Source organism: Nicotiana tabacum, chromosome 17 (genome assembly GCF_000715075.1).
Source record: "Nicotiana tabacum cultivar K326 chromosome 17, ASM71507v2, whole genome shotgun sequence".
NCBI classification, from domain to species: domain Eukaryota; kingdom Viridiplantae; phylum Streptophyta; class Magnoliopsida; order Solanales; family Solanaceae; genus Nicotiana; species Nicotiana tabacum.
In genome coordinates, this window is record NC_134096.1 from 98,271,365 (window position 1) to 98,297,785 (window position 26,421).

At 38.0% G+C, this 26,421-nt stretch overlaps 4 protein-coding genes across 4 annotated transcripts; all 4 read right to left on the reverse strand.

Moving 5' to 3' along the window:
• Nucleotides 1-13,338: 13,338 nt before the first annotated feature.
• Nucleotides 13,339-13,833, reverse strand: LOC142171996 (uncharacterized). Its single transcript, XM_075235745.1, has one exon. It carries the CDS (start codon nucleotides 13,831-13,833, stop codon nucleotides 13,339-13,341), a length of 495 nt encoding a protein of 164 aa, XP_075091846.1.
• Nucleotides 13,834-14,588: 755 nt separating this feature from the next.
• LOC107777395 (pentatricopeptide repeat-containing protein At5g39350-like) lies at nucleotides 14,589-17,175 on the reverse strand. Its single transcript, XM_016597404.2, has one exon. The coding sequence runs from the start codon at nucleotides 17,033-17,035 to the stop codon at nucleotides 14,996-14,998; it is 2,040 nt and encodes a 679-aa protein (XP_016452890.2). The 5' UTR covers nucleotides 17,036-17,175; the 3' UTR covers nucleotides 14,589-14,995.
• Nucleotides 17,176-17,989: 814 nt separating this feature from the next.
• Nucleotides 17,990-20,007, reverse strand: LOC107777396 (uncharacterized). Its single transcript, XM_016597405.2, has 2 exons — nucleotides 19,284-20,007; nucleotides 17,990-19,057 (listed from the first exon to the last, which is right to left on the reverse strand). The coding sequence occupies exons 1-2, from the start codon at nucleotides 19,878-19,880 to the stop codon at nucleotides 18,374-18,376; spliced, it is 1,281 nt and encodes a 426-aa protein (XP_016452891.1). The 5' UTR covers nucleotides 19,881-20,007; the 3' UTR covers nucleotides 17,990-18,373.
• Nucleotides 20,008-21,167: 1,160 nt separating this feature from the next.
• Nucleotides 21,168-22,800, reverse strand: LOC107777399 (uncharacterized). Its single transcript, XM_016597408.2, has one exon. The coding sequence runs from the start codon at nucleotides 22,712-22,714 to the stop codon at nucleotides 21,362-21,364; it is 1,353 nt and encodes a 450-aa protein (XP_016452894.1). The 5' UTR covers nucleotides 22,715-22,800; the 3' UTR covers nucleotides 21,168-21,361.
• Nucleotides 22,801-26,421: the final 3,621 nt, after the last annotated feature.

Genomic DNA, 26,421 nt, shown 5'->3' on the forward strand with positions numbered 1-26,421 from the left:
ACTCTAAAAAAAAAAAAATCAAATTCGATTAATGTCACTTAAATTGGAAAAACTCCCCTATCCCTGCGGGAAAAGGAGGTGTGATACTCCTCACCTTGCTCTTGGGGTGACTCGAACTCACAACCTCTTGGTTGGAAGTGGAGGGTGCTCACCACTAGAGCAACCCACTCGTGCCGAAATTGACATAAACAATGGGAAAGTAAATGCAAACCGCACAAGTTGAACGGTCTTAGCCTTAGAAGGTTAGCCGCCCTCGAGCCAAAAGTACTTTTATCGATATCATAACAGAATGACAATAGAATAATAAGAGCTAAAAATAATAATATATTGATTTGGGATGCATGTTACAATGTGTTCAATGAATTATCATATCTCCTTTATATAGTAGAAGAGTCCTACTTTAGGTACAATTCTATAGAAGGTAAAAAATCTCTTAATATGCTGATTGCCGGTTCCTTATTGATACGTGCCGAGATTTCCGCCGCAATATCTGACCGGTCACGGATATTTCAGTCTTCTGTTAGTTATCTCAACAATGTCTCTCCAAGCTCGTTCAAGGCTAAGGTCGACATCGAACTCACCGCTAGTCGAAAGCAGGCGTTCCGACCTCGGGTCCTAGCTCGGTGGGACTCGAGGTCGATCTTCATTCCTTGGTTGCCACGTTCCAAACCTAATCTACTAAGTCGTAGGCGAGCTCGATTTCGACCGTATACAATTATAGTATCGTGCAAATAACGTTAAATAATTTTTGTTAGTGAAATGAAAAGGGAAAGGAATTGCTTTTAAAAATGTGGAATTTAGGAGCTTGTATATAATTTGGCGAACTTACAACCAATACCGTACAACTTTTCTTTTAATACTATAGCAATCGACAACTTAATATTTATTTTTGTTGCTTTGTTTCACATCTTCTTTTCTCCTATTGCGCATTTATCGATTTCGTCTGGTGATTTAGTAACCAAAGAGATTTGAATAAGGTTAATTTGTTTGGCACACTATTTTGTATTAGTCCAAAAAATTTAACATAGTTTTATATTTAAAAATAATCTATTCATGTTTAAATTATTTAGAAAATACAAGGTTATAGGATCGGCCAAACCTGCTCTCTGCACTTTAGTCCAAGTGAACACAATAGAATATAGGTTCGTTTTGTAATTTACAAATGTTATAACAATCATGGTTAAGTAATACGTATGTTCATTTTAATCTTTTAATTACTAAGATTAAATTATTATTATTATTATTTTCGTGTGATATTTACTTATGTAATTGCAGTATATGGCAAAGTGCAAAACACTGATTGGTTAAACTGTTTTGTTTCATCTGCTGCTTAGCCCTTCTTGCATAACTTAGGATCACAACTACTTGACGAAAAGCTACAAGACAAGTGCAACATTAACATAAGGAGGGGACAATGTCCCACTTATCCACTTGCTATAAACATGGTCCTAAAAGGGGAAACTTAAAAGTAGAATAATCCATAAAACGAGAACAAATAGCGAGTCAACACCTATTCTCACAAGGCAAATTCTTGAGTCATAGGTTCAGTTTTTGTGATCTAAATGAAGATTTTAAGAGATAATGAAGTTTTGTATCTTCGATTGAATAATCAGGTGTTAATATATACAAACCTATATCTTGTTAACTAAGAAAATTATCGTAGAAAATAAGGCAACCACTACTATAGTCTCCAAAACATATACAGTTTCCTAAAATAAACATAAAATAATACTACATCATATTTATAATTATGTTATATCTCCCAATACTCCCCCTCAAGTTGGAGCATGAAGATCGTGAATGCCCAACTTGCGAAGTAGGTACAAAAATTGTTGTTTCCCAAGTGCTTTAGTAAATATGTTTGCTAGTTGTTCAGAAGTGCGCACATGAAATGCAACAATGTTACCAACTGTTATTTCATCACGTACGAAGTTACAATCAACCTCAATGTGCTTTGTACGCTCATGCAAAACTGGATTTGCAGATATATATAGAGCAGCTTGACTATCACAATACAAACGAACGAGATCCTTGTGAAAGACACCTAAGGATCATAACAGGGCCTTGAGCCATTTTAACTCACACATCGTTGTCGCCATAGAACGATATTCCGCTTCGGCCGAGGAGCGAGAGGCAGTATGTTGTTTCTTGGTTTTCCAAGAGATAGGTAAATTTCCCAGTAGAATAAAATAACCAGTTAAAGAACGTCGTATCATCGGATAGCTTGCATAATTAGAATCACAATATGCATGTAAGAGCAAATTGCTATCAGCTCGTAAGAAAATTTCCTGACCTGGATTGCCCTTCAAAATCTCAGTACACTCAATGCTTCCTCCCAATGTCTCTCTTTTGGACAATACATGAACTGAGCTAATATATGAACTGAATAGCACAGCTCGGGACGAGTGATGGTCAAATAAATTAGTCGAACGACCAATCATCTATATTTTTTAGGTTCAACAAAATCATTACCATTGTCCAATGCGAGCTTATGATTCTGCTCAATAGGAAAGCTAGCAAGTTTGGCTCCAAGAAGTCTAGTTTCACTCAAAATATCAAGTGCATATTTTCTCTAACAAAGAAACAGACCATTTCTGGCCACTTCTATCCCCAAAAAATATTTTAATGGCCCAAGATCTTTCATGTAAAAGCAACGATGCAAATATTGTTTGAAGTAAGCAATAGCACTAGAATCGTCTCCGGCAATGATCAAATCGTCGACATAAACAAGAACATGTAATGTTAAACCATTTTTTATACAAGAGAATAAAGAATAATTTGCAAATGATTGCACAAAACCAAATGTCCTTAAGGAACTAGCAAGTTTAGCAAACCAATCTCTTGGAGCTTGTCACAATCCATATAAGGATTTGCGAAGGCGACACACTTTCCCTTGAGTCGAGGTCTCAAATCCGGGTGAAAGTTGAATATAAACTTCTTCATCTATATCCCCATGCAAGAATGTATTATGAACATCCATTTGATGCAACTCCCATTTTTTAGCCACAACAATGCTAAAAAAAATTCGTACAGATACCATTTTCGCCACCGGAGCGAAAGTTTCATTGTAATCAATTACAGTCACCTGCTTGTTACTAAGAACCACAAGCCAAGCTTTAAATCGCTCAATTGTACCATCAGAATTATATTTGATTTTATATACCCACTTGCATCCGATAGTCTTCTTTCCCGGGGGAAGAAACTCTAATGTCCATATACCATTCTTTTTCAATGCGTCAATTTCTTCTTTCATAGCACGTCACCAAAGAGGGTCATGCACAACATCATAAAACCTTGTGGGTTCAATACCTGCAGCAACAGCTACCAGAAAGCTCTTGTGTCTAGAAGAAAAATTATTGCAAGTCACATAGTTAGCTATGGGATACGGCATACCTGAGGACTGTGAATGAGTGGGTGATGAGCTTTGCGTTGGGGTATCTATGCACATAGTAGTATGATACTGAGTTGTGTAACATACATAATCTTTTAATCTGGTGGACACTTTATGTTCCCGATGTCCCCGACCAAGAGCTTTACCCACAGTAGTAATAGTAGTATGAGGAGTCTCTGTACCCACAATGGTAGAACTTGTGTTCATATTTTCCTCATGAATGGGACTAGGAGAAGTAACATCTACCCTCATTTCTTCATTTATGTTAGGCTCAATATCAAAACTCCCCCTTGAGTGAATAGAGGCTGCGTGATCATGTTGCATGATATGATCATTAGTGGGGGAAGCACCAGAGAAATCCAGCGGAGTGCTAGGCTCAGAGTCAAACACTAAACCAACATAAGGGAAGACTCTTTCATCAAAAATAATATCACGAGACACAAAAAAGTCTCCAGTCTCTAAATCATAGACACGCCATCCCTTCTTCCCGGAAGGATATCCAACAAAAATACATCGACGACTCCTAGAGCTAAACTTATCTTTTTCATGGGACCTAAGATGAGCAAAGCATAGACATCCAATACTTTTAGAGACTTATAGGAAGGTTCTTTTCCAAAAACTAACTCATAAGGAGTCTTTCCATCCAATATGGGAGTAGGAGTACGATTAATAAGATAAACTGCAGTCAAAACATATTCTCCCCAAAATGAGATCGGCAAATTAGCTTGGAAACAGAGTGCACGAGCAACATTCAAAATATGATGATGCTTCCTTTCCACTCGTCCATTTTGCTGAGGTGTATCAACACAAATTGTTTGATGGACTATTTTCTGCTTTGCATAGAAAGTACGAAGACAAGCAAACTCCTTACCATTGTCGCTTCTAAGTATTTTCACCCTTTTCTGAAACTGAGTCATAACCATGGAACAAAATTATTTTATTTTATGTTTAACCTCACTTTTCTCGGCCATTAAGTAGACCCACACACCACGAGAAAAATCATACACAATAGTAAGGAAATAGACAGCGCCACAAGAAGAAGGAACACGATAAAGGCCTCACACATCACAATGAATTAATTCAAATAAATTACTTTTATTCATACTATTAGGAAATATTCCTTTTGTTTGTTTTGCTCTTAAGCAAACATTACATAACTCATCTGTTCTAGTATGACTACTAATTCTAGGAAGAAGAGAAACTATCTTATTGGAGGGATGACCAAGCCGACGATGCCATAAATCAAAATTATCCACCTTATAGGTGCTATTTGTTTGTGCTCGTGCCACTAACATCAAACAATATACCCCATCGCATTGTTCACCCATACCAATCATTGTCCTCAAAGTCCGATCCTAATCACACAAAGCATATCAGCAAATATGACTAAGCAATTATTTTTATTAGCGAGCTTAGACACAGAAATTAAATTGTATTTTAATTGAGGTACATAAAGAACATGATACAATTTGAGATTATTTTCGAATATAACAATCCCTGCCTTCGAAGCCGTAGTCGTGGAACCGTTTGGAAGGCCTACTAGAAATGGTGTCACATCATATAAATTTATAAATAATTTGGCATTACCACTCATATGGTGAGATGCCCCCGAGTCGACAATCCAACGAATTCCAAAAGTGTTACTTGATAATTTATCATGGTTCTTATTGTGGAAATTAAGCATAGATACCAGTACACTCCACTGGTCATTAGATAATCTCGTCCAAGCATTAATATCTGCCTTTATTTTACTATTTGACTCAGTTGCTTGTGCAGCATTAGCAACTGCTGTAATCCCACGTCTAGTGCCACCACGTCCATAATTACCAATGTTTCCAGATCGTCCACCACGACCACATCCAGTAGTCCTTCCTCCTCCTCGTCCTGTACCCCACCATTCAGGATACCCGATCAACAGAAAACAATCTTTCTTTTCATGTCCAAGTTTTTCGCAACTATACATGTTGGTTTATCTGAATTATTAGATGTTCTGCTATTGTAGTTGATGCGAGCATTAGATAAGGATTGCACAGCAAAAGTGTTGAGGTTCTGTTTTTAAGATGAAATAGTCTTAAAATGAGGGTGAATGGGAAATAGAGGGAAAATGAAATTTTTGAGTAAAATTTTAAGTTTCCTCCTCTTGACAATGAGACATTGTCCCATATTGGAAGAGGAAAAGATTTTTGGTGGGTATATATATAATTGCTCTTCTTGTAGCTCTTAAAGAGTTAAGAAGAAAGCAAGTCTCGCGCCGTCGTCGTCGTCGCTCGCTCGGCTCGGCCTCGGCTTAAATATTTTGGACCAAATTTATTTGTTAATAGTAAATATTAACGTAAGATTATCCGCATTTATAACGGATATTTTCCAATTCGTGTATTGACCACCAGCTGCAATAGCAGCCCTTCCCACCATGGCCAAGTGCTTGCTCCACAAACAAGCTAGTGCATGATTCACCATGGAGGATGGAGGGTCGTTCATCTTCAAAGCTGGCTGCTATATATATGTGCAGCAACTGTTGAAGAAAGACACGAACGAAGAACGAAAACACCAACAAAACTGTAAAACGCTCAACTTTGGCTATACATTGCACTCCTTCCTCTCAGCATTTCCATACGATTTTCTGAGCTTCTACTCCTTCGTTCTGCATTGTTTTAACGTCAAACAAAGCAACTGTAAGTGTGATTTGCTACCGAACTTTGTGTTCGCTGAAACACTGGGGTTTGAAGTACCGCTACACCAGTGTGTGATTTGTTCTATCCTGAGAGGAAATAATTCATTACCTTGGGTACTAGGAGGGGATTAAATTCCTTAAGGAAACACTGTGAATTCAGTGGGCTCGAATTAATTACTGTTTCATTACGATAACTTATATTTTGCAGAATTATTATTTACAAATACAGCAATATTGGCGGGACTAACAAGAATGACTTTGAGGCTCCGATCAAATGTGTAACGTTCCGATGTCGCTCCTATTGTATAATCATGACATAAACTCGATTCAACGTAGGTAGGGGTTCCATGCTTAATATGTTGGAACGTGTAGTTCCAAACACATCATCATCAAGTCCCATTAAGAACTGATGTACTTTTTCTTTTTCGCGTTCTTGTACCAGTTCCTTTGATGCCCCACACCTACACCCAGCACATGTACATATCAGATTCTTTGTGTAACAATAAGTTCTTCCCACATGCTCTTCAATTTACCGTAGTACGCAACAAAAATCTGTACTTCTTGTTTACAAGATGCAAGTTCGTTTTTCAACTGATGTATTCTCGTGTCATTACCAATTGAGAATCGTTCACTCTAGTCTTCCCATAGTTCTTTAACAGTTTCTATGTAAGAGATCGTAGAACGAAGTGGACCCATGCAATCAACATCGAATTGACGGCATACCAATCATCGAGTTCAAATCCTTCTTCCTTGGGCTTTGTAATCATTCCCATTGATAAAATCCAATTTCTTTTTTGCTCTAAAAGCGTTTCTCACGGCCTTAGCCCATTCGTCATAATTGTCGCCCATCAAAACCACATGAGTTATGCATATTCCTGTGTGGTCTGCTGAAAGCAAGAAATATGGCGATGTTGGATTATTCATGGGAGTTTTGCTGCTTCCTGATTCACTGCCTCCGTCTCCGTCCTTTTTCTTGTTGGCGGCGGCCATCTCACTCAATTCCTTCTGGGTTATGGCTCTGATACCATGAAGAGTTTAAGAGAGAATGAAGTTTTGTATCTTCTATTGAACAATCAGGTGTTAATATATACAAAATATATGTCTAGTTAACTAAGAAAGCTATCGTAGAAAATAAGGCAACCACTACTATAGTCTCTTAAGCATATACAACTTCCTAAAATAAACACAAAATAATATTACACTATATTTACAACTATGTTATATCTCCCAATACTAAATGCAACATCTAAGTTTGCATAGAGTTAGTTATAGTCTACTTTATTAGGTAGCATTGCCCGTGATTATGAATATTTTGTGAATAGAAAAAATAAAGCAGTAGCAATAAGCAAGCTTTCTTTAACCTTAGCAGGAACATTTGTTTTATAACATCTAAACTCAGAAGCGCATGGGCGTATCTAGGGGGTTCCATGGGGCACGTGAACCCATGCTCCCCGCCCTAAATATATGTGTGTGCACCCATGCTCAAAGTATTATATGATGTGATGGTTATTGAGTGTACCTCTCTAGGTGAGGTTGTGAGTTCAAATCTTATGTCAATCTTGTTCCCTCCGCCTCCGTCTAAACCAGCCATTCCTAACATGGAAGTATCTTTGAACTCCTCCCACCACGGCATAGTAACATGTGGGAACAACAAACAGAATAATAATCCCATTATTGTGTTAAATAATGAAAGGCACATGGCTTTATTATAGGGTCGATTTTTCGCAATTAACTCAACATTAGGGGCTCACACTCTTCCACAAGGATGCTAGTGACACAAAGTTATGGGGAAAAAAGTCTTTAAAATAAACAGAACAAACCAATTAAAGAAAAATAAGAAGATCACAGTCCAAATGCCTTAAAGCTCAAATCTGCAAACGAGCATTGCTAACTTTTTTCAACGGGAAGAGGCTTTCTACATAAGTATAAATGCCATAATTGTCAATCCAACCCTTTACTGAATGCATCAATATTTCCAATTTTCTCCAGCTATTTTTCCTAACGTCATAATTATATCTCAAATGATCTAAAGCAGCATTCCACAATTTGATATTTCTTTTAACATGGAATGCAACTATAATTTTTTTGGAATAATTCGACATATAGATAACTCCACTAATGCAAATTCCACTTTTATATGGTAAAAACTCAGCCATGCTTTTAATCTCTCTCCAACGTTCTTCTGTTCCTAAAGTGAAAATCTAATTTCTTGTGAACCCTCTTGAAACACCAAGTGTCATCAAAATCTTCTGGTTCATCACCTAGTAAATAGGAACATTCATAGTATAATAAAAGATCAAGTTCTTTTAATCGGGGAAGAAGTCTTACTTCTTTTGTAGCGGGATTGAAAATTCTAACAGACTCTACCTTTTCCTCACAGAAGCAGAAAAAACCCATTAGCGTGTGATATATTAGGGGTGTACAAAGTACAAACCGAATCGGGGGAACCGAATCGGAGAAACCGCACAAATCGAAAAACCCGTCAAAATCGAACAAATCCAAACCGATATAGTTTGTTTGGTTAAGTTTCGATAAAAATCGAATCAGCCCGGTAAACCAAAATTACATCCAGAGACTTTTCCATCTTTCTTCATCTCTATACTATAAAATCCTTCTCTTTCTGGCACAGAGAATTTTATTCTACTCGCGTGTGTCATAGAGCGACATTGATGGATATCGACCAAATATTGATGACGTTGATGGATAACTGTTTGCTCAATCCATTTTGCTACCACTATGTGGCAACAATATTTTGGATGACCAAATTTGTTTTACAGTAGTAACTAAAGCAGCTTATCGAATTTCTTTAATGGATAGAATTTTTTTTTTTTTTTTTTACCCCTCCCAAATTGGAATTACAAAGTAAAATTCAGTTTAGAGTTGAAATTCTTATTTTTCAAGCTTATTGTTAGAACTTGAATTGTGAGCTTACAATCTATGAATGAAGAAGTGAGATCAAAGGAATTTTCTAGAAAGAGAAAGAGAGAGAAGTCTGTTATTCTTCTTACATTGTTACCGAGAAGAATGAAAGAGGGAAAATGAATTAGTACTAATTAATTTCTGAAAGTTTACTATTTATCAAAAACTAACCGACTGCTAACAAACTCTAACTTTCTCTAATTACACATTGACCCTATAGTTTTGATACTACCCCTCAAGCTGGAGGGTGAAATACATCTAACACCCCCAGCTTGGACAATAAAAGATGGTGTTGGCTTACACCTAATCCTTTGGTCATAATGTCTGCAATTTGCTCGTTGGTGGGCATGTAATCAGGTGCAATCAGTCCTTCTTTAATCTTCTTCCTCACAAAATGGAAGTCTATTTCTATGTGCTTGGTCCTTTCATGATAGATTGGATTAGCTGCTACTGCATTGCTGCTTTACTATCCGTGTATACTCCCACATGTTCTTGTACTCTTACATTGAGATCCTTTAGCAGTCCCACTAGCCAAACAATTTCAGCAGTGACTGCTGCCATACTCCTGTATTCTGCCTCTGCAGAACTTCTGCTCACTATCTGTTGTTTTTTAGACTTCCATGAAACCAATGAGTCACCCAACTTGATCACATAACCAGTCACTGACCTTCTTGTGTTTGGGCATACTGCCCAATCTGAATCACAATAGGCAGTTACTTGTGTTAGTGCTCCTTTTTTCAGAAATATACCCATGCCTGGTGACTTCTTGATGTATCTGACAACCCTCATGGCTGCTTCTAGGTGAGACTGTTTTGGATGTTGCATGAATTGACTCAGCAACTGTACTGCAAAGCAGATGTCCGGCCTGGTTATAGTCAAGTATATCAACTTGCATATTAACCTCTGATATCCATTGATATCCTTCAGTTCCTCATCATCTGTCTTGTTCATGTGTTTGTCATAATCAATTGTTGTCAGCTTCAGATTTTGTTCCAATGGAGAACTAGCAGATTTTGCACCACTTAATCATGTGTCTGAGATGAGTTGTAGAGCATATTTTCTTTGGTTTAATAGGATCCCTCTCTTGGACCTCATGATCTCTATTCCCAGAAAATATTTAAGTTCTCCCAAATCCTCATTTTGAAGTTGTTATGCAGTGTGTTCTTTGCTTCATCTACAAGTGTGTTGTTGCTGCCAAAGTTGGTGATTGAGTGTGCATTGTTCCGAGTAGGTGTCCACCCAGTGACAAAATCTTTATGCTAAATAGGTGGTTTCACTCCTCTACCAGATCTCCTCAGTTCAGTAGTGCCATTGACTGGTTGCATAGGCTCCCCTATTGAAGATGTTGTAGGTGCTGAGGCATCGGATGGATCATGTGCTATTTCTTGTGTAGGATTTCCATCTGGTTCAACTGCTGTCTGATCTGCTGCTGTTGGTACTGGTAGTTCTGTTTCAGCTCCTGTTTGATTTGCTGCTACTGGTACTGGTAGCTCTTCTTCAGCTGAATATGCTTCATCTTCTAAAATAATATCTCCAGCACTTGCAGTATCATCTCCATCTACTGCAGCAGCATTTCCATCTCCTGTAATAGAAAAATGCTCACCTTCATGTGTTGGTCTTCCTTCTGAGTGTATTAGTGCACTAGTAAATTGAGTAAATATATCCTCATTGTCTTCTGTGAGATGCTTAAAAGGAAATATGTCTTCCCTGAAGCTTACATCCCTGCTAACTAGGAAATCCCTGGTGTCCAAGTCATATAATTTGTACCCCTTTTGAGTTTCTCAATACCCAAACAAAACAGTCATCCTTCCCCTTGGTGAGAACTTGTCTTTCCTAGGTAGTATACAAGCATAACATAGGCACCCAAATACCCTCAAATGGTCTATTTTAGGTGTCCTACCAAACAACATTTCATAAGGTGACTTTCCCTTTAACACTTCAGTAGGCAACTTATTAATCAGATAGACAGTAGTTTTTACACAATCACCCCAAAATCTTGAAGGCAAACCACTTTGGAATTTTAGAGCCATAGCTACTTCCAAAATATGCATATGCTTCCTCTCAACCACCCATTTTGTTGGGGTGTATAAGGACACTACGTTGATGTATAATTCCCAGTGAAGATAGTAACTCATTACATTTGCTATTGAAGAACTCTGTTCCATTGTCAGATCTCAATGTCTTTACACAAGTACCAAACTGATTCTTTATTAATAATAAGAAGTCCATCGATACAACTATCACTTCACATTTTGAATGTAACAAACAAGCCCATGTATATCTACTAAAGTCATCAACCAAAGTAACAAAATAATACTTCATGTCATAAGGTGTTGTCTTATATGGACCCCATACATCAATGTGCACAAGCTGAAAGATACTATTAGTCTTACTGATACTAATAGGAAACTTTAGTCTACTTTGTTTTGCTAATGGACAGATATGACAATCTCTTTGTACATCTAACTTGACTTTATTTTGCAAATCTGGTAGGTGTTGCATAGCTGTTGTTGAAGCATGTCCTAGCATGTTGTGCCATAGTGTAGTGTTTATTTCTTCCCTTTGAACAGATGCTACTGCTATATCCTTCTCCCTTCTAAGTATGTACAATCCATTGTCCTCTCTACCAATCCCCAGAACCTTGCCATTGTAGAGGCCCTGAAAGATGACAAAGTAAGGATAAAAGCAAGCTGAACAACATAGTTCTTTTGTCAGTTTTGATACTGAAAGCAAGTTGAACTTAAAATCAGGGACATGTAGAACATTTGTAATTCTCTGTGTATCCATTACTATTGCATCCCCTGTGTGTGTAATTTCTGATCTAGATCCTGTTGGAGTTTGTACTTCATCATTACTCTGTCTGTTTATGCTCTGGATACTTTCCAAAACATTTTTGCAAAAAGTAATATGATGTGAAGCTCCTGAGTCTACTATCCAATCATAACATTGGGCATTAGACAGTAGTGACATAGTACCTGCCAAGTTTGAGGATGCTCCCCGAATTGAAGAGTTTTCACCTATTGAGGTCTTTGACAACAAGTTCACCAACTGATTGTACTACTCCTCAGTAAAGTAACTCCCCTGCTGAATTTGAATCTGATTCTTCCCAATGACACTTTCTTCAGTATTTGCAGTGTTGGCAAAAGGTTTGGTCACATTGTATTGTCCTTTCTTTTTGCTCTTGAAGTCAGGTGGATACCCGATGATTTTTGTAGCAATTTTCCTTTAGGTGACCCTTATAACCACAATGCTCACAGATCATTCCTGGCATTTTGTTCTTAAACACTTGGCCTTTTCCTGCTGCTAACATCGTTAAAGGATCCTTATTGGAATCCACTACACCTAATCTTCTTTGGCTTTCCTCCTGAACTACAACTGCATATTTTCACGGGCCCAAATCCTTACGTTGGGTAGCGGCACCTGCTCGCCCGTGCGGCGCTCGCGGCTCCCCTCGCCGCGGGCCAGCCTTTTTCCTGTCCCAGGATTCCCAAGCACGATCATGTGCCTGTTGGTGGGGCTCGCCCGTAGGCATGCGCCCCACCTTGTGCTGCCCGTAAGATGCCTAGGCCCTAGACATGTCGTGGCGCTTCATCTTAGGATCACAATCCATGCGCGCCCTGGGGGATTGGCTTAGGACATACCTTGTCCTTAGCCCAAGACTGAGCATCACTCCCGCGTGCACAGCCCAATCCTCAAGCTTGACACTCGCCTAGTGCATCCGCGACTAGCTCGTGCCTCGCCTGAGTAAGGCAACCTTTAGCCCTTGGCCATTGTCATGCGCCTCTTTCGTGCCATGCCCATACATAGCCCTCTTGCAGTACGCTTCCATTCCGAAGTAGTGCAGTGTCGCCCACACCTGCACCTTTAGGCCAACGGACCCTTGCTTGCAGGGTTAAACCCAAGCCATACTCACAAGTCGACACATGATGCCTCTATGACAGGTGCATCAAGTATCCAATCGGCACGGAGGTCTCGTTCCAACATTCGGTAGCCCGCGGGGCTGGCCGTTCCACACATCGAGCCTCCAACACCACTTTGATGCCCAACGCATGCCCGAAGGCATTGCGCCGTCCATACGAGTTCCCAAACTCGTGTGGATACCTTTGACACTCCTTTGAGTCATCTAGGCAGGCCCTTGAGGTTGCCCCCAAGGCAGCTCGTTCGATACGGCTCGGTGGCAGCACGTATGGGGGAGGCAGGTCGGAGCTTTCATCACCTATACCCCCTTATATATGCTTAAAATTAAAAAGCCCAAGTTGCCCGAGTAGACTACTCTACGTCAGACCATCAGAAGGACCTTTTCTCACCAGTTCTTGGCCGAAATCACAACTCCAAAATGCGAGTTGTGACAATATGCTTAATTAACACTTAAAACTGGCCGTTTCAGCAAAACATCACTCCTAACATGACTATAACTCCCATTCAGTCCCATTAGAAATTGTAGCAGCCTTTGTCTTACTAGGTGTTCTACATAAGGTCGAGATTCCTCACAATCACATGAAGGTAAAGGTGCTAGTATATCTAGCTCATCCCACGGATCCTTCAATTTTGAGAAATAACTTGTGACAGAATCTGTACCTTGTCTTAGGGTTGCAATCTCTGTCCACAACTGATAAATTCTAGTCAAATTGTCTTTATCAAATCTCTCCTTGAATTCAGCCCAAACCTTCCTTGCACTAGAAGCGTACGTGATGCTTGGTACTAATTCCGCCGAAACAGTACTGCTCGGCCATGACACCACAACCGCGTTACATCTTTCCCACTTTGTGGCCAAATCACCTATATAAGAGCTTTTGACAGAAGTGCCATCCACAAACCCTAATTTGTTCTTCACCAGCAGCGCAACTCGCATAGATCTACTTTAAAGGGCATAGTTTTCTGGCCATGTGAGTTTGAGCGAGATTAGAGTTGTTCCTGGTGCATCAGAATCTTTTAGGAATAGTGAATGATTATGAGGTAAATTCGCAATCTCGTCGTCCGCCATTGATGAACTTAGGTCAAGCTTCGAAGAATGAAATTGATGAAACAGAGTCGCAAAACTACTTCAATCCAGTAATCGATGCTCCGATACCATGTTAGAACTTGAATTGTGAGCTTACAATTTATGAATTAACAACATGCAATGAACGAAGAAATGAGATCAAAGGAATTTTCTAGAAAGAGAAAGAGAGAGAAGTCTGCTATTCTTCTTACATTGTTACCGAGAAGAATGAAAGAGGGAAAATGAATTAGTACTAATTAAATTCTGGAGGTTTACTATTTATCAAAAACTAACCGACTACTAGCAAACTCTAACTTTCTCTAATTACACATTGACCCCTATAGTTTTGATACTTATGTATCAAAAGGAAACAGACAAATATATTACTTCCAAAATGATCTGATGGACTTGAGAATTCTATTTCCGTCTGAGGACCTGGAGTGACAAACAAAAAATTAAACATAATGAAGAACACAAGTCCAAATGCCTTAAAGGTTAAACTTGGTGACGAGTTTTGCAATTTCATTCCACTGGGAAGAGGCTTTCTACTTAATTACTAATTATAGCTTAATGATTCATCAGGAGTCCTAAATCCATTTTATTATAGAAAGCGAAAGCAATGACCATACATCTAAAACAAATAAATATATAAAAGCTTGGACTTCAGTTTCTGCTCCAATAGGAAATTAGGAATCACAATATCACTCAATGGTTTTCAACCTTTTCTTGCCATAGTGACTCGAGCTATGTAAATTCTTAAAGTTAAATGGTGATATCAACCAGCTTCAATTTCAGCATATGAACAGTTGTGATTGACTGAATGTATAAAACCAATCAACCTAACTATTGCAAGTACGAGGAGCATTGCAGATTTATAATTACAATAGCAAAATCGAGGAGGTCATTAGCAACTAATAGGTCTCATCCTACTATTGCATATTCCTCGGATGTTTCCATCCGCTTCAGCTCTAGTTTGGATCTATTTGCATCGGAAAATGGCTTTCAGCTACAAGGATAAGGAAAGTAAAAGAAATCACCTACTTGTCACCCCAATGACACTTTGAGCTGGAGTCTTTACTAGTCCAATTTCATCCATCAAAAGTCTCACATTCTCTGCATCTTTCCATCTTCCAACTGCAGAATAGATCTTTCCCAACAGTACATAATTTCCTGTGTTCTCTGGCTCCAGCTTAAATAGCCACCTTGCAGCCAATTCTCCCAGTTCCACATTTTCATGTATCACACAGGCCCCTAGCAGTGCACCCCAGATGGCATGACTTGGTTCGAGAATCATAGTTTTTATAAGTTCATATGCTTCCTCAAGTCGTCCGGCTCGACCTAGAAGATCAACCATACAGGTATAATGATCTGTTCTAAGACTATCAGAGTGATTTCTAAGCATGAAATTAAACAAACAAAGACCGTCATCCACCAATCCAGCATGACCGCAAGCATGCAAAGCCGAGGTGAAAGTGACTTCGTTAGGTTTGATCCCAGATTGTACCATCTGATTAAACAGCGACAGAGAAGTCTCGCCGTGCCCATGCATCCCATAACCAGCTATTAACGTACTCCACAAAATTATGTCCCTTTCTTTCGTGGGTATCCCATTGAAGATCTTGTGACTATTATCTAAATTTCCACATTTTGAGTGTATATCAACTAATCCAGTAGCCACCTCAGTTCTTGTAACAAATCCAGATCTTACAAGATAGCTGTGTATGCTCAACGCTTGCCTGAGATCAGCTTCAATAGCAAATGCAGGAAGTACACTCTTCAAGGTTGCATCATTAGGTTTGACAGCTTCTGACAACATTAGCTTGAAAAGCTCTATCGCTTCTCTTGCAAGCTGATTATGAAGACACCCGGACAAAATTGCATTCCACGGAACAGTCCTTTTCTTGCTAGTCCTTGCAAACACCTGATAGCCAAGTCTAAAACAGTTGCATTTAGCATACATGTCAATAAGGCCAGTTTCTACATTAACATCAGACTGAAGGTCCTGCCTGATAGCCCAGCCATGCAGGCATTTACCAAGACTCAAATGAGGCAACCTAGCGCATGCAGCAAGAAGGGATGACAGAGTTACTGCATTCGGCTTTGCACCTTCAAGCTGCATCCTTTGAGAAAACCATAGTGCGTTTTTTATGTCACCATCTGAAATGAACCCGTGGATCATTGTAGTCCAAGTCACCACGTCTCTATCAACCATCTTCTCAAAAACCAACCTTGCCTCATCCATTATACCACACTTAACGTACATATCAACGACGGCATTCCTAACTGACAAATTGTCCCAAAAACTTAATTCTTCGACCAGTGAGTGAACCTTTCTACCCATCTCAAAATCCTTCAGACGCCCACACGCAGGCAATAGGGAAAGCACAGTGGCACAATCAGCATCAACACCAGCATCTTCCATTCTCTTGAAAATCATTAGGGCCTCCTTGGGACTATCATTTCGGCAATACCCACTGATCATAGTGTTCCAGGTCACAACGGTTCGAGCCTGCATTGCATCAAAGACCCTCCTAGCGCCCTTCTTATCTCCACAACTCATATACAAGGTCAAAAGTGAATTTCCCACAAAAGTATCCCACATAAACCCACTTATAACAGTCAACCCATGAATAACAACACCCTGTTGAAGTAAGAACAAGTCACTGCACGCCCTAATCACATACGGAAAAGTATGTCTGTCAGGCTTGTGTTTATCCGATCGCAGCATTTCCCCGAAGATTTTGAGCGCAACTTTAGGCAACCCCTTTTCGGTGTACATTCTTATCATGGACCTGTATGAGAGCAAGGTTCGTTGAGGCAATTCATCGAACACTTTGCGAGCGTATGAAGTGTGACCACAGAGTGCATATGCAGCTGTCAGGAGAGAAAGCAAATGATTCGAACTGAGGGACTGAAGGAGGCCGAGGGTAATGGTATGGGCATGGACTCCTTTTGTGGTTCTTAAAGATTTGGTTTTGGCGCAGTTTTCCAGGAGAGACTTGCATGGCTCTGCTGTGGCAGTTGTTTTAACGACTCGTTTAAGGTGCGTCAACTTCTTTGATGGGCCATTCATGAATTAGAACAGATGTCTTTTCTGCGCTAAAAGCAATTGACCATTTTCTATACCATCTCAGTTATAGTACTCTCTTTTTTCACTAAATTTGTTCCTCTGTTTTTATGACCTCTTTTCTTGTTTTTGGTCTAACTTTTCGGTTTATGGCAGGTCAGCTAGTTGGTTAAACTAGATGATTATATGCAACAACTATAATATTTTTTACTCCTAATACTACTCACTTCTTACCAAAACCATTTTTTGTTCATCCAAAGTTAATTTAATCAAGTTTTAACATAATGACACAAATTAATTCCTTCTTTGAAAAATAAAATTCAAATATTCAAAAAGTTGCATACCAAATTCGAATTCAACTTACCAAAAAAAGTTTTACATCGATACATTTTAGTCAAAGTTCACGTAATTTGATCCTCCGAAAAGTAAAATATGAGGAAATAAAGGATTTTTCTTTTCTTCGTTCTCACTTTCAAATCGATCTGCAAGTTATCAACGGAAGCTCTGAAAATAATATTATCAACTTGGACCTATATTTCACAAATTAACACTAGTAGTAAATTTGTGCGTGTTTAGGCTCTTTGACTCTCTCAGATTAACTTAGAGTGACTCCCTTCTTGAAACTTCCAACATATAAGCCTTTTGACTTTTCTTGAGCTGATCACCTGTAAGTTTGTTTAGGCTTTGTTAATAAGTCGACCACACTTTTATCTAGAAGAAACTTATGCATCCTCAACATTCTTTTAACATCAAGCGACAGACATAAAATGTACTTTAGCTTTCAGGACGACAAGTTTGGAATGGATTTTGTTTTCTTGTAAGTTTGGAATGAAATTAGGAGGCTTTTACTATAAGAATTTGATATTTATCATAAGTTACCACTGAAAGCAAAGTAGTAGTACTTCTCCAAATTGACCATTCAATTCAGCAATAATAAGGAAGAAAGAACTTTTTTAAAGGTTAAAACAATTCCACAAGAAATAGCCACCTGTTGATTTATTTTTGAACAAAATGCGACCTCTAACACTTCAACAATCTTCATTAAGATTTAAGACTTACAGACCAAGGCCATTACACCCAAAAGATCTCCCTTTCGTACAACAATGGCAGAAAAGAAAACAGCCAAAATCCAAAACTCCAAAACACATGAACTCTCATAACCAAGCCTAACAGTAGTCATCAAGATCAATATCATCACTAACAGTTACAAATAATTCCTGAGAATTGCAGAAGCTCTAAACTTCCACCTAATTGTCAATGCTCAGCAAAATCCAGCAGGAGACTATTCAATTGTCAAAGTTCAAATCTTGACATCTTGTTGGGAACCAACTATTCAATTGTCAACTATTTTGACACCATTTTCCTGTTGATATAATTATCAACTGCTCTAGCTTCCATCTTCACAGGCAATGGTGCTGAGAACAAGAAACTCTCAGTTTCATTCTCATTCTCATCCTCATCTCTCACATTCCTTTCATTATAACCATCATCTTTTCTTGAAATGTAGTTAATTGGATCCATTATTTCATTATCACTACTTCCACTATACCGACCTCCATCTTCTTCCTCATCAACTTCAGCGCCATCCTTTGATAAAATTCCAATTTTTTCAACTCTTCTGCTAAGGTTTTTCATGAGCTCTATCTCATCAGCATCAAATGATTCTTGCCCATTAACATTCTCTGCAAAGCTCACAGATTTCTTTTGTTTTGGTTTAAGCCCACCTTCATCCCTATTTCGTCGTAAAACCCCAGATTTTCTAGCTTCAGAAACTCTAGGATTTTTTAGGTGCTCCTCCTCTTCCTCTTCAGATTCACTTACCGTCGCAACAAACTTATCAATGGCTTCGTTAAGATTTGTGCCAAGTTCCACTTCACGGTCACTGTTAAAACACCTAGATTTGTTGCCACTCCTCACATTCTTCACTACTCTACTTGAAAATACCGAAACCCCATTAATTACCTTCATAAATCTAGTCAGTTCGTTGTTTATCGACCTTTTACCATCTCTAATTAATTGATCATCCCCCTGCAAAAAAGAACCCCTTTTTCAACACTTTTGAGCTATTCAGTCACGAATCCAGGAATTTCCATAAGGTATTTAAGATTTATTATATATGTATAAAAAATTAAGATTTGACCTATATACAATTTTTCGTCCAGAGGGTTGTGATTCCACCACAAGGTATTCACATAGGGTTATGATAAGTGTATAAAGCAAATGTACAAAATTGCAATTAGAGCATAATTATTACCTGAATAGAATCAAGTTTAACAAGTAAATCCATAGCTCTGTGAGAAACTGCTTGAGTATCAAAATGGGGTTTACCAGAAACTGACGATTTGAGAATATTGAGAGTAGTTTTGATGGAAGCCAGCTGTTTTAGCTGCCGGAGGGTTCTCGATCTACGAGCAAGGAAGGCTCTAAAGTGCGTTTGAATAGTACGCGCTGCAGCATCGCGTAGGGACTGACGATAACGAGGAGAACTAGAAGAGCTGCGGCGGAGGGATGATTCTAAGGCGGCGATCCGACGGAGAAGTGAGGTAACAATGCGTTGGGTTTGTTGGTCTTGTACTTTGTTGGCTTGATTAACTTCTTCAAAATAGTGATGATTTTGGTGAGGGGGTTGAACACATTGGCATTGGTTAGGAGGGTTGTAGGGTGGTGGTGGTGGGCAATGGGTATAAGGGGTAGTGGAGTGTGGATTTGGTGGAGGAGGAGGGTGAGGGTAGGGGGAGTGGTATGGGGAAGGGGTGGGGTGACAAGAGTAGCAGTAACAGACGGAGGAGATAGGGGTGGGGTTGGTGGCGGCCACCGTGGGGTGGTGGTGGTAGTAATGGTGAGAAGCCATTTTCCGAAATGGAATCTTTGGGAAAAAGTGAAAGACAGTGTTTGGCTCAACTTCTTTTTAGGTAAATAGACATTTGGTTAAGTTAGAGAGACGTTGATATGATCGTTCAATACTGTACTGTACTGTTCTATTTTGAGTGCTATGTAACTGTGGTTAAAGCCTAGAAACTTTATTCCCCATAAAAACCTTTTTAGAAAAAATAATCTTTTCTCAAGCACGTGCGAAGCGACAGTGAGGGCACCAACCTGGCACAGAACTGCATTTCCTATATATGACTGTTGTTGACTGAAAATTGCTTATATATTTAAGTTTGATTTGAAAAAAGAAAGGTCATTTTTACTAGTATTGTTCGGATTTAGGAAGGGGGTATTTGAAAGCTTTACAAAAGTTTTGGAGAACATTAAATTTTTTGGTTAGGGAGGTAAAAATCATATGAAAGATATAAGCCAATATTCAAGGAAAAATGATGTAATATACCTAATTTAGAACATTATAGAGCCCGTTTGGATTGACTTATTTTAAGTACTTTTAAGTCAAAATAGCTTTAAAGTCAAGTTGTAGTGTTTGTATAAAGTAAAAAAAAGTACTTTTAAGCACTTGTTTTTAAGCTAAAATGACAAAAATAAGCCAAAAGTCAAAAACTAGAATTCCTAACTTATGGCTTTTGGCTTAAAAGTCATTTACAACAAGCCCATCCAAATGGGCTCATAGTTCATCCGTCTTATATTATCAGTCGTGGATCTTAAAAATAGTTGTCTCAAATTGTTTGTCATTTTAGAAAATCACCCTTAGTAATAATTATCCTTGAAAACTACAAACATCTCAATTATGACTAAATATTAAATAAAGAGAAATTATATCATAAAACATAAATAAGGGTAAAATAGTCAAAACATATTATATTTTATATTTTCTTAAGGGACATGAAATGAGAAACACAACATATAATTTCAGACAGATTACTAAATTCATAACAGGGTCAAAGATTTTTCCCATATTAAAGGGACACCTACTTTATCTTCTCTCCTTGTAGTCAACGTTTATAATCTTCCAAACATATGGGGGGCAGGAAACATCATCTAAACATGTTTCTTTCCAATTAAACAAATTAAATCCAACTCTTGACTGCACAGTAGCCAAAAACAAGAAGTACTCCCAAGAGTTAAAAAGTGATAAAGACATTCATAGGTGTACTGTGGCCTGTGAAAAGATGTAGTAATACCATGCAAGAATGCAAAATGAACAGAAAGTAAACAGTAATGTGGGTACTGATTTGTATGCCTTAATTCTCATTATGGTTTATTCAGCTAACTGGAAACTCAAATCTTTCCTGTGTTATTACAGAAATGTAGAACTATTCCAAGACTCAAACTATCTTTACAATGATGAAATTCAAACATGCAAAAGAATCATGAATTATCTAATTCTAAAACCTTTTCAACAGAAAATCAGAATGAATTATCTCAACTACTTCCACCAACCTACCAAAGGTTGAGCTCAACAACATCTTTTTCCCCTCCATCAACAGCATTTACAGGATTATTCAGATCAAAACTTCTATGATTATCAGCAAGGTCCTCCAACTTTTTCACCATAGTCTCTTTAGTTTTGCTTTCACTGAATCCAGTGTAATGAGCCCTCTTGTGCCCTCCCAAAGATTGGCCTGATGGAAAAATCTTGAAGCATATTGGACATTTGTGATCCTTGCTTTTGATAGGCTCAGGACTTGTCCTCATTGCTTCAATTGTTCCCAGTTCAACTGGAATATCAGATACAAAGGTTGTCTCTGGATTCAGCACTTGAAAATCAACCCCTGCATTCTTAAGTGAACAAGAATTCAGAAAAGCAAGATCCTCACTTGGATCATTATCCAACCCCAGCATAGTAGTAGAGTAACAGGCCCTTGTAATCTCAGTGTTGATCATCATCAACTTGCCTGAAAATTCATCATTTATTGCCTCATTTTCACACTTCTTTTCATAACCATCAACACAGCCAGAATCAGAACAGCCAGCCTGAGACAAATTCTTTCCAGTAAAAGCATTAGCAGAAATGACATTTTCATTTTTAAGAGGCTTTGAAATTGAAATGTATTCATCCCAGTCCCTCACACCACATGAAAGCATCATCAAAGTCTTAGCAGCCTCTTCCATTTCTTCAACTTCACTAACCGCAGAAGAGGAAGAAGGGTTTGCATCAATCTGGTACTTAATCTTTGATCTCTTCTTCCGAATTGGACACACAGTCTCAAAATCAGACAAGCTTTGTTTTGATGATTCAGATTCTTGATCAACCCTTGATCTTTTCACGTGAACTTTCATGTGACCATAAAGAGCCCTAGTTGAACCAAAACCTTTACCACATTTCTCACAAATATGACTTTTTTCAGTCGTCGTCCCTTTTTTCGAATGAGTCCTCAAATGACCTGCTAGAGCTTGTGTAGAGGAAAATTCTTTGCCACATTCTTTACAGAGGTTTTTTGTTTTCAAAGAGCTAAGCTTTAACTCAGAAACCCTCCAAGATTTTCTTGGATTTTCTCTTAAACCATAACCAATTGAGTCAATATCATCAACATCGTTGGTGCTGATATTATTGGCCTTTTCTTGACTCATGCTACTGTCAGATTGCTCTGAAATGCTCAAATTTTCGAAATGATTATCAGCTTCTTCTTCTTCTTCTGCAAAACCCATCTTGTTTTCAGCTTTAATTTTCTGTTTCTTTTCTGCTGAAATCAAGTCTAAATGAACCCGCATGTGACCTCCCAATGATCTCCCACTACTGCAACTCAGGTTACAAAACCTGCATTTATGCTTCTGTTCTGGTGTTTCTTCCATTTTGATTCGTAAAAGAATCTGAATTGAATGAGAATGATCAGTAGAAAATGTTGAAAGAATAATGATGCACTCAAAGGAAAGGCAAAAAAAATTACTGAATCAAGAAAAGTGTAATGGGAGTTGTGTATTCAGAAGTAAAATTCAGATACTATGGAACTATGAAACCCTTTTAAGTCGGCCACTCCAGTTGCCTCAAAGCATAAAACTGAGTCTTGAACTTGACTCTAACTAAATGGAGAAGATGGGTTGTTACGGGGGTTGGTTTTTTGGAGGTTTTATATACTCGGAAACTAACCAATTAAAGAGTGAGCTGAAAACAGGATTCTTGAATTTTGAATTCTTGAAATTCTGGTGCGACTTTCAGTCTTTATATCTATAGGACTAACTAATAGAGGAGAGAGCCTTGCATGCCAGCAAAAATTTGACACGTGATCTTTTTATTTTTGCAAAATAAAACAAAAAAAGGACAAAAAGAATAAGTAAACTTTAAATTGTCTGGGCAGCTTAAATAAACTTAATATTATGTTTAAGTTCCTAAGATCAAATATTGAGTTTTTGAATTACCAGTCAACGATGTAAAAGAAGTGGGATTACAAAAAGGGCAAATGCTGTCCGTTAACGAAAAAAACAAATGAGAGAATAACTCCGATTAACTATCAAATGTCAATCAACCAAGTCCGCATCAAATTAGTTAAATTCCCTATCACTATTGCTCTATTTAGAGTGAACTCATATCCAACGGATTTGGTCTGAACTCATATCCGATTAACTATCAAATGTCAATCAACCAAGTCCGTATCAAATTAGTTAAATTCCCTATCACTATTGCTCTATTTAGAATGAACTCATATCCAACGGATTTGGTCTAAATTCAATATAGTTAAATATAAATAAGTTGTTTTCTTACTTGGAACCGGCTAAAAAAAAAGAGGAAATGAAGAGGCGTCAAGAAATTGGGAAATGTACAAGTCACTTATAAATATATTATATTATGGATATTCATTTAGTACTCCGTTATAAATAAGCTTCCTCAAGAAGCTTATTCATGTGAGACTCCGCCGTAAATATGTTTATCTATTTAGTACTTTATTGGAAATAAGCCTCCTGAAGAAGCTTATCCTTTCGATACTCCGTTATGGATAAATATTGTCATGGTAGAAGATTATCCATATCTGGCACAATAGCTTAGAGTAGCAACTTACAAATAGCTTACACAGCAGCTTGCAGCAGTAGCTTACACATCAGCTTCCTTTCTTCTATAAATAGAGGAGAATTCAGTTCATTATGTAAATAAGTTTGAAGTTTGAATAATATATCAGTTTCTCTCTATACTTGTCTTTACTTTACTGTCTTTATTTTATAACACGTTATCAGCACGAGACTCTGCCATCTAGAGAAAATACTTTGAAAGTATCAGAGGTACGAACTTTCTTTTTCTTAATAATGTCAAATCTTTCTAAACTTGAGTTTGTAGCCCTGGATATATCGGGCAAAAGCTACATGTCTTGGGTGCTTGATGCCGAAATTCATCTTGATGCGATGGGTCTGACAGACACCATCAAAGATAAAAATCAGGCATCAAACCAAGACTGTGCCAAAGCAATGATATTCCTACTTCATCACCTTGATGAGGGCCTGAAAATGGAATATCTTACTATTAAAGATACAGTCATACTGTGAAATAATTTGAAAGATAGATATGACCACCTGAAGATGGTCGTTCTTCCACAGGCACGTTATGATTGGACTCATCTAAAGCTACAAGATTTTAAATCTATCAGTGAGTATAATTCTATTATGTTCAGAATTATTTCCCAATTGAAACTATGTGGTGACAATATTACTGATCATGATATGTTGGAGAAAACTTTCACCACTTTTCATGCCTCGAATATGCTCCTGCAGCAGCAATATCGAGAGATGGGATTCAAAAAGTATTCTGAATTTATCTCATATCTTCTTGTAGCCTAGCAACATAATGGGCTATTAATGAAAAATCATGAAAGGCGACCTACTGGTTCTTGTCCATTCCCTGAAGTGAATGAGACGAACTTCCACCAAGCTAAGCATGGAAGAGGACGTGGCCCCAATCATGGTCATGGCCGTGGTCGGGGAGGAAACTCTAATCGTGGTAATAACAATGCACCAAAGAACCCTCCTCACCACTAGCAGTGAAAAATGAAATAACAAAAGCATGAAGCAGTGCAAGCAGCAAAGCCAGAAAATGCATGATATAGATGTGGAGGAAAAGGGGTACTGATCACGTACATGTCGTACGCCAAAGCACCTGGTTGAGCTGTATCAAGCTTCCCTGAAGAAGATAGAGAAAAATGTTGAAGCAAATTTTATTTCTGAAGATAATTTAGACTTCATGCATTTGGATATAGCTGATATTTTGCACTCCCGGAAGGAGAAACAAGTCATGTGATCGGTAGTGAATCTGTAGAAATATAAATATTTTAATTTTTGTTGTTTGCAGTAGATAGTATGGTTATATAATTATTGTACATAAATAAAAGTTATGCTTTGAAAATGATATTTACTATCATATTTATTTTGTTTATGTCATTTTGAAGAATATGGATAATCCTCAAATTATGTTTGGATCAAAGACCAATCATGAAGATATTTGTGTAATTGATAGTGGAACAACTCATGCCATATTCAAAGATCAGAAATACTTTTCTTATTTGCATAAGGAAAAAGCAAATATTTCAACAATTTCTGGTAATATAAGTTTGATTGAAGGCTCTGGAAGAGCTACTGTATTTATGTCTAAGGGAACAAATCTTATTATCGACAATGCATTGTTCTCCTCCAAGTCCCGAAGAAACTTGTTGAGTTTTATAGATATCCGCCGAAATGGGTATCATGTTGAGACAATAGATGAAAATGAACGTGGAATATCTTTGTATTACAAAGAATATTTTTCGCCAGAAATGCATTGTAGAAAAGTTACCAACTTTATATTTTTGCTTATACTATTCAAAGATTAGTACAGTTGAAGCACACTATATCGTAAACCAAAAGTTTACTGATTCAAATACTTTTGTGCTTTGGCATGGCCGTTTGGGCCATCTTGGATCAATAATGATGAGACGAATTACTAAAAATTCGAGTGGGCGTCCATTAAAGAACGTGAAGATTCATACAAATGATGAATTTTCTTGTGATGCTTGTTATCAAGGCAAAATGATCACTACACCATCACCAATGAAGGTTGGCATTGAGTCCCCTGCCTTTTTAGAACATATACATGGGGATATATGTGGACCTATTCACCCACCAAGTGGGCTGTTTAGATATTTTATGGTCCTAATAGATGCATCTTCAAGATGGTCTCATGTATGCCTACTATCATCTCGCAACCTGGCGTTTACAAAGTTATTAGCCCAAATAATTCGATTAAGGGCACAATTCCCAGATTATCCTATAAAGGCTATTCGTCTTGATAATGCTAGAGAATTCTCATTTCAAGCTTTTGATGATTATTGTCTATCAGTTGGGATAAAAGTTGAACATCATGTAACTTATGTTCATACTCAAAATGGCCTTGCATAGTAATTTATTAAACGGCTACAATTGATAGCAAGACCACTACTTATGAAAACAAAATTGTCCACTTCTGTTTGGGGCCATGCTATCTTGCACGCATCATCATTTATCCATCTTAGACTAACACATTATAATAAATATTCTCCGTCACA

Bases quoted from the DNA above. Each gene is read 5' to 3' on its own strand.
- LOC142171996 (XM_075235745.1), bottom strand. From the start codon at position 13,833: ATGCGAGTTGCGCTGCTGGTGAAGAACAAATTAGGGTTTGTGGATGGC.
- LOC107777395 (XM_016597404.2), bottom strand. From the start codon at position 17,035: ATGAATGGCCCATCAAAGAAGTTGACGCACCTTAAACGAGTCGTTAAA.
- LOC107777396 (XM_016597405.2), bottom strand. From the start codon at position 19,880: ATGGCTTCTCACCATTACTACCACCACCACCCCACGGTGGCCGCCACC. The intron at 19,058-19,283 runs GTAATAATTATG...TCTTTTTTGCAG, and splicing joins TTAAACTTGATTCTATTCAG to GGGGATGATCAATTAATTAG.
- LOC107777399 (XM_016597408.2), bottom strand. From the start codon at position 22,714: ATGGAAGAAACACCAGAACAGAAGCATAAATGCAGGTTTTGTAACCTG.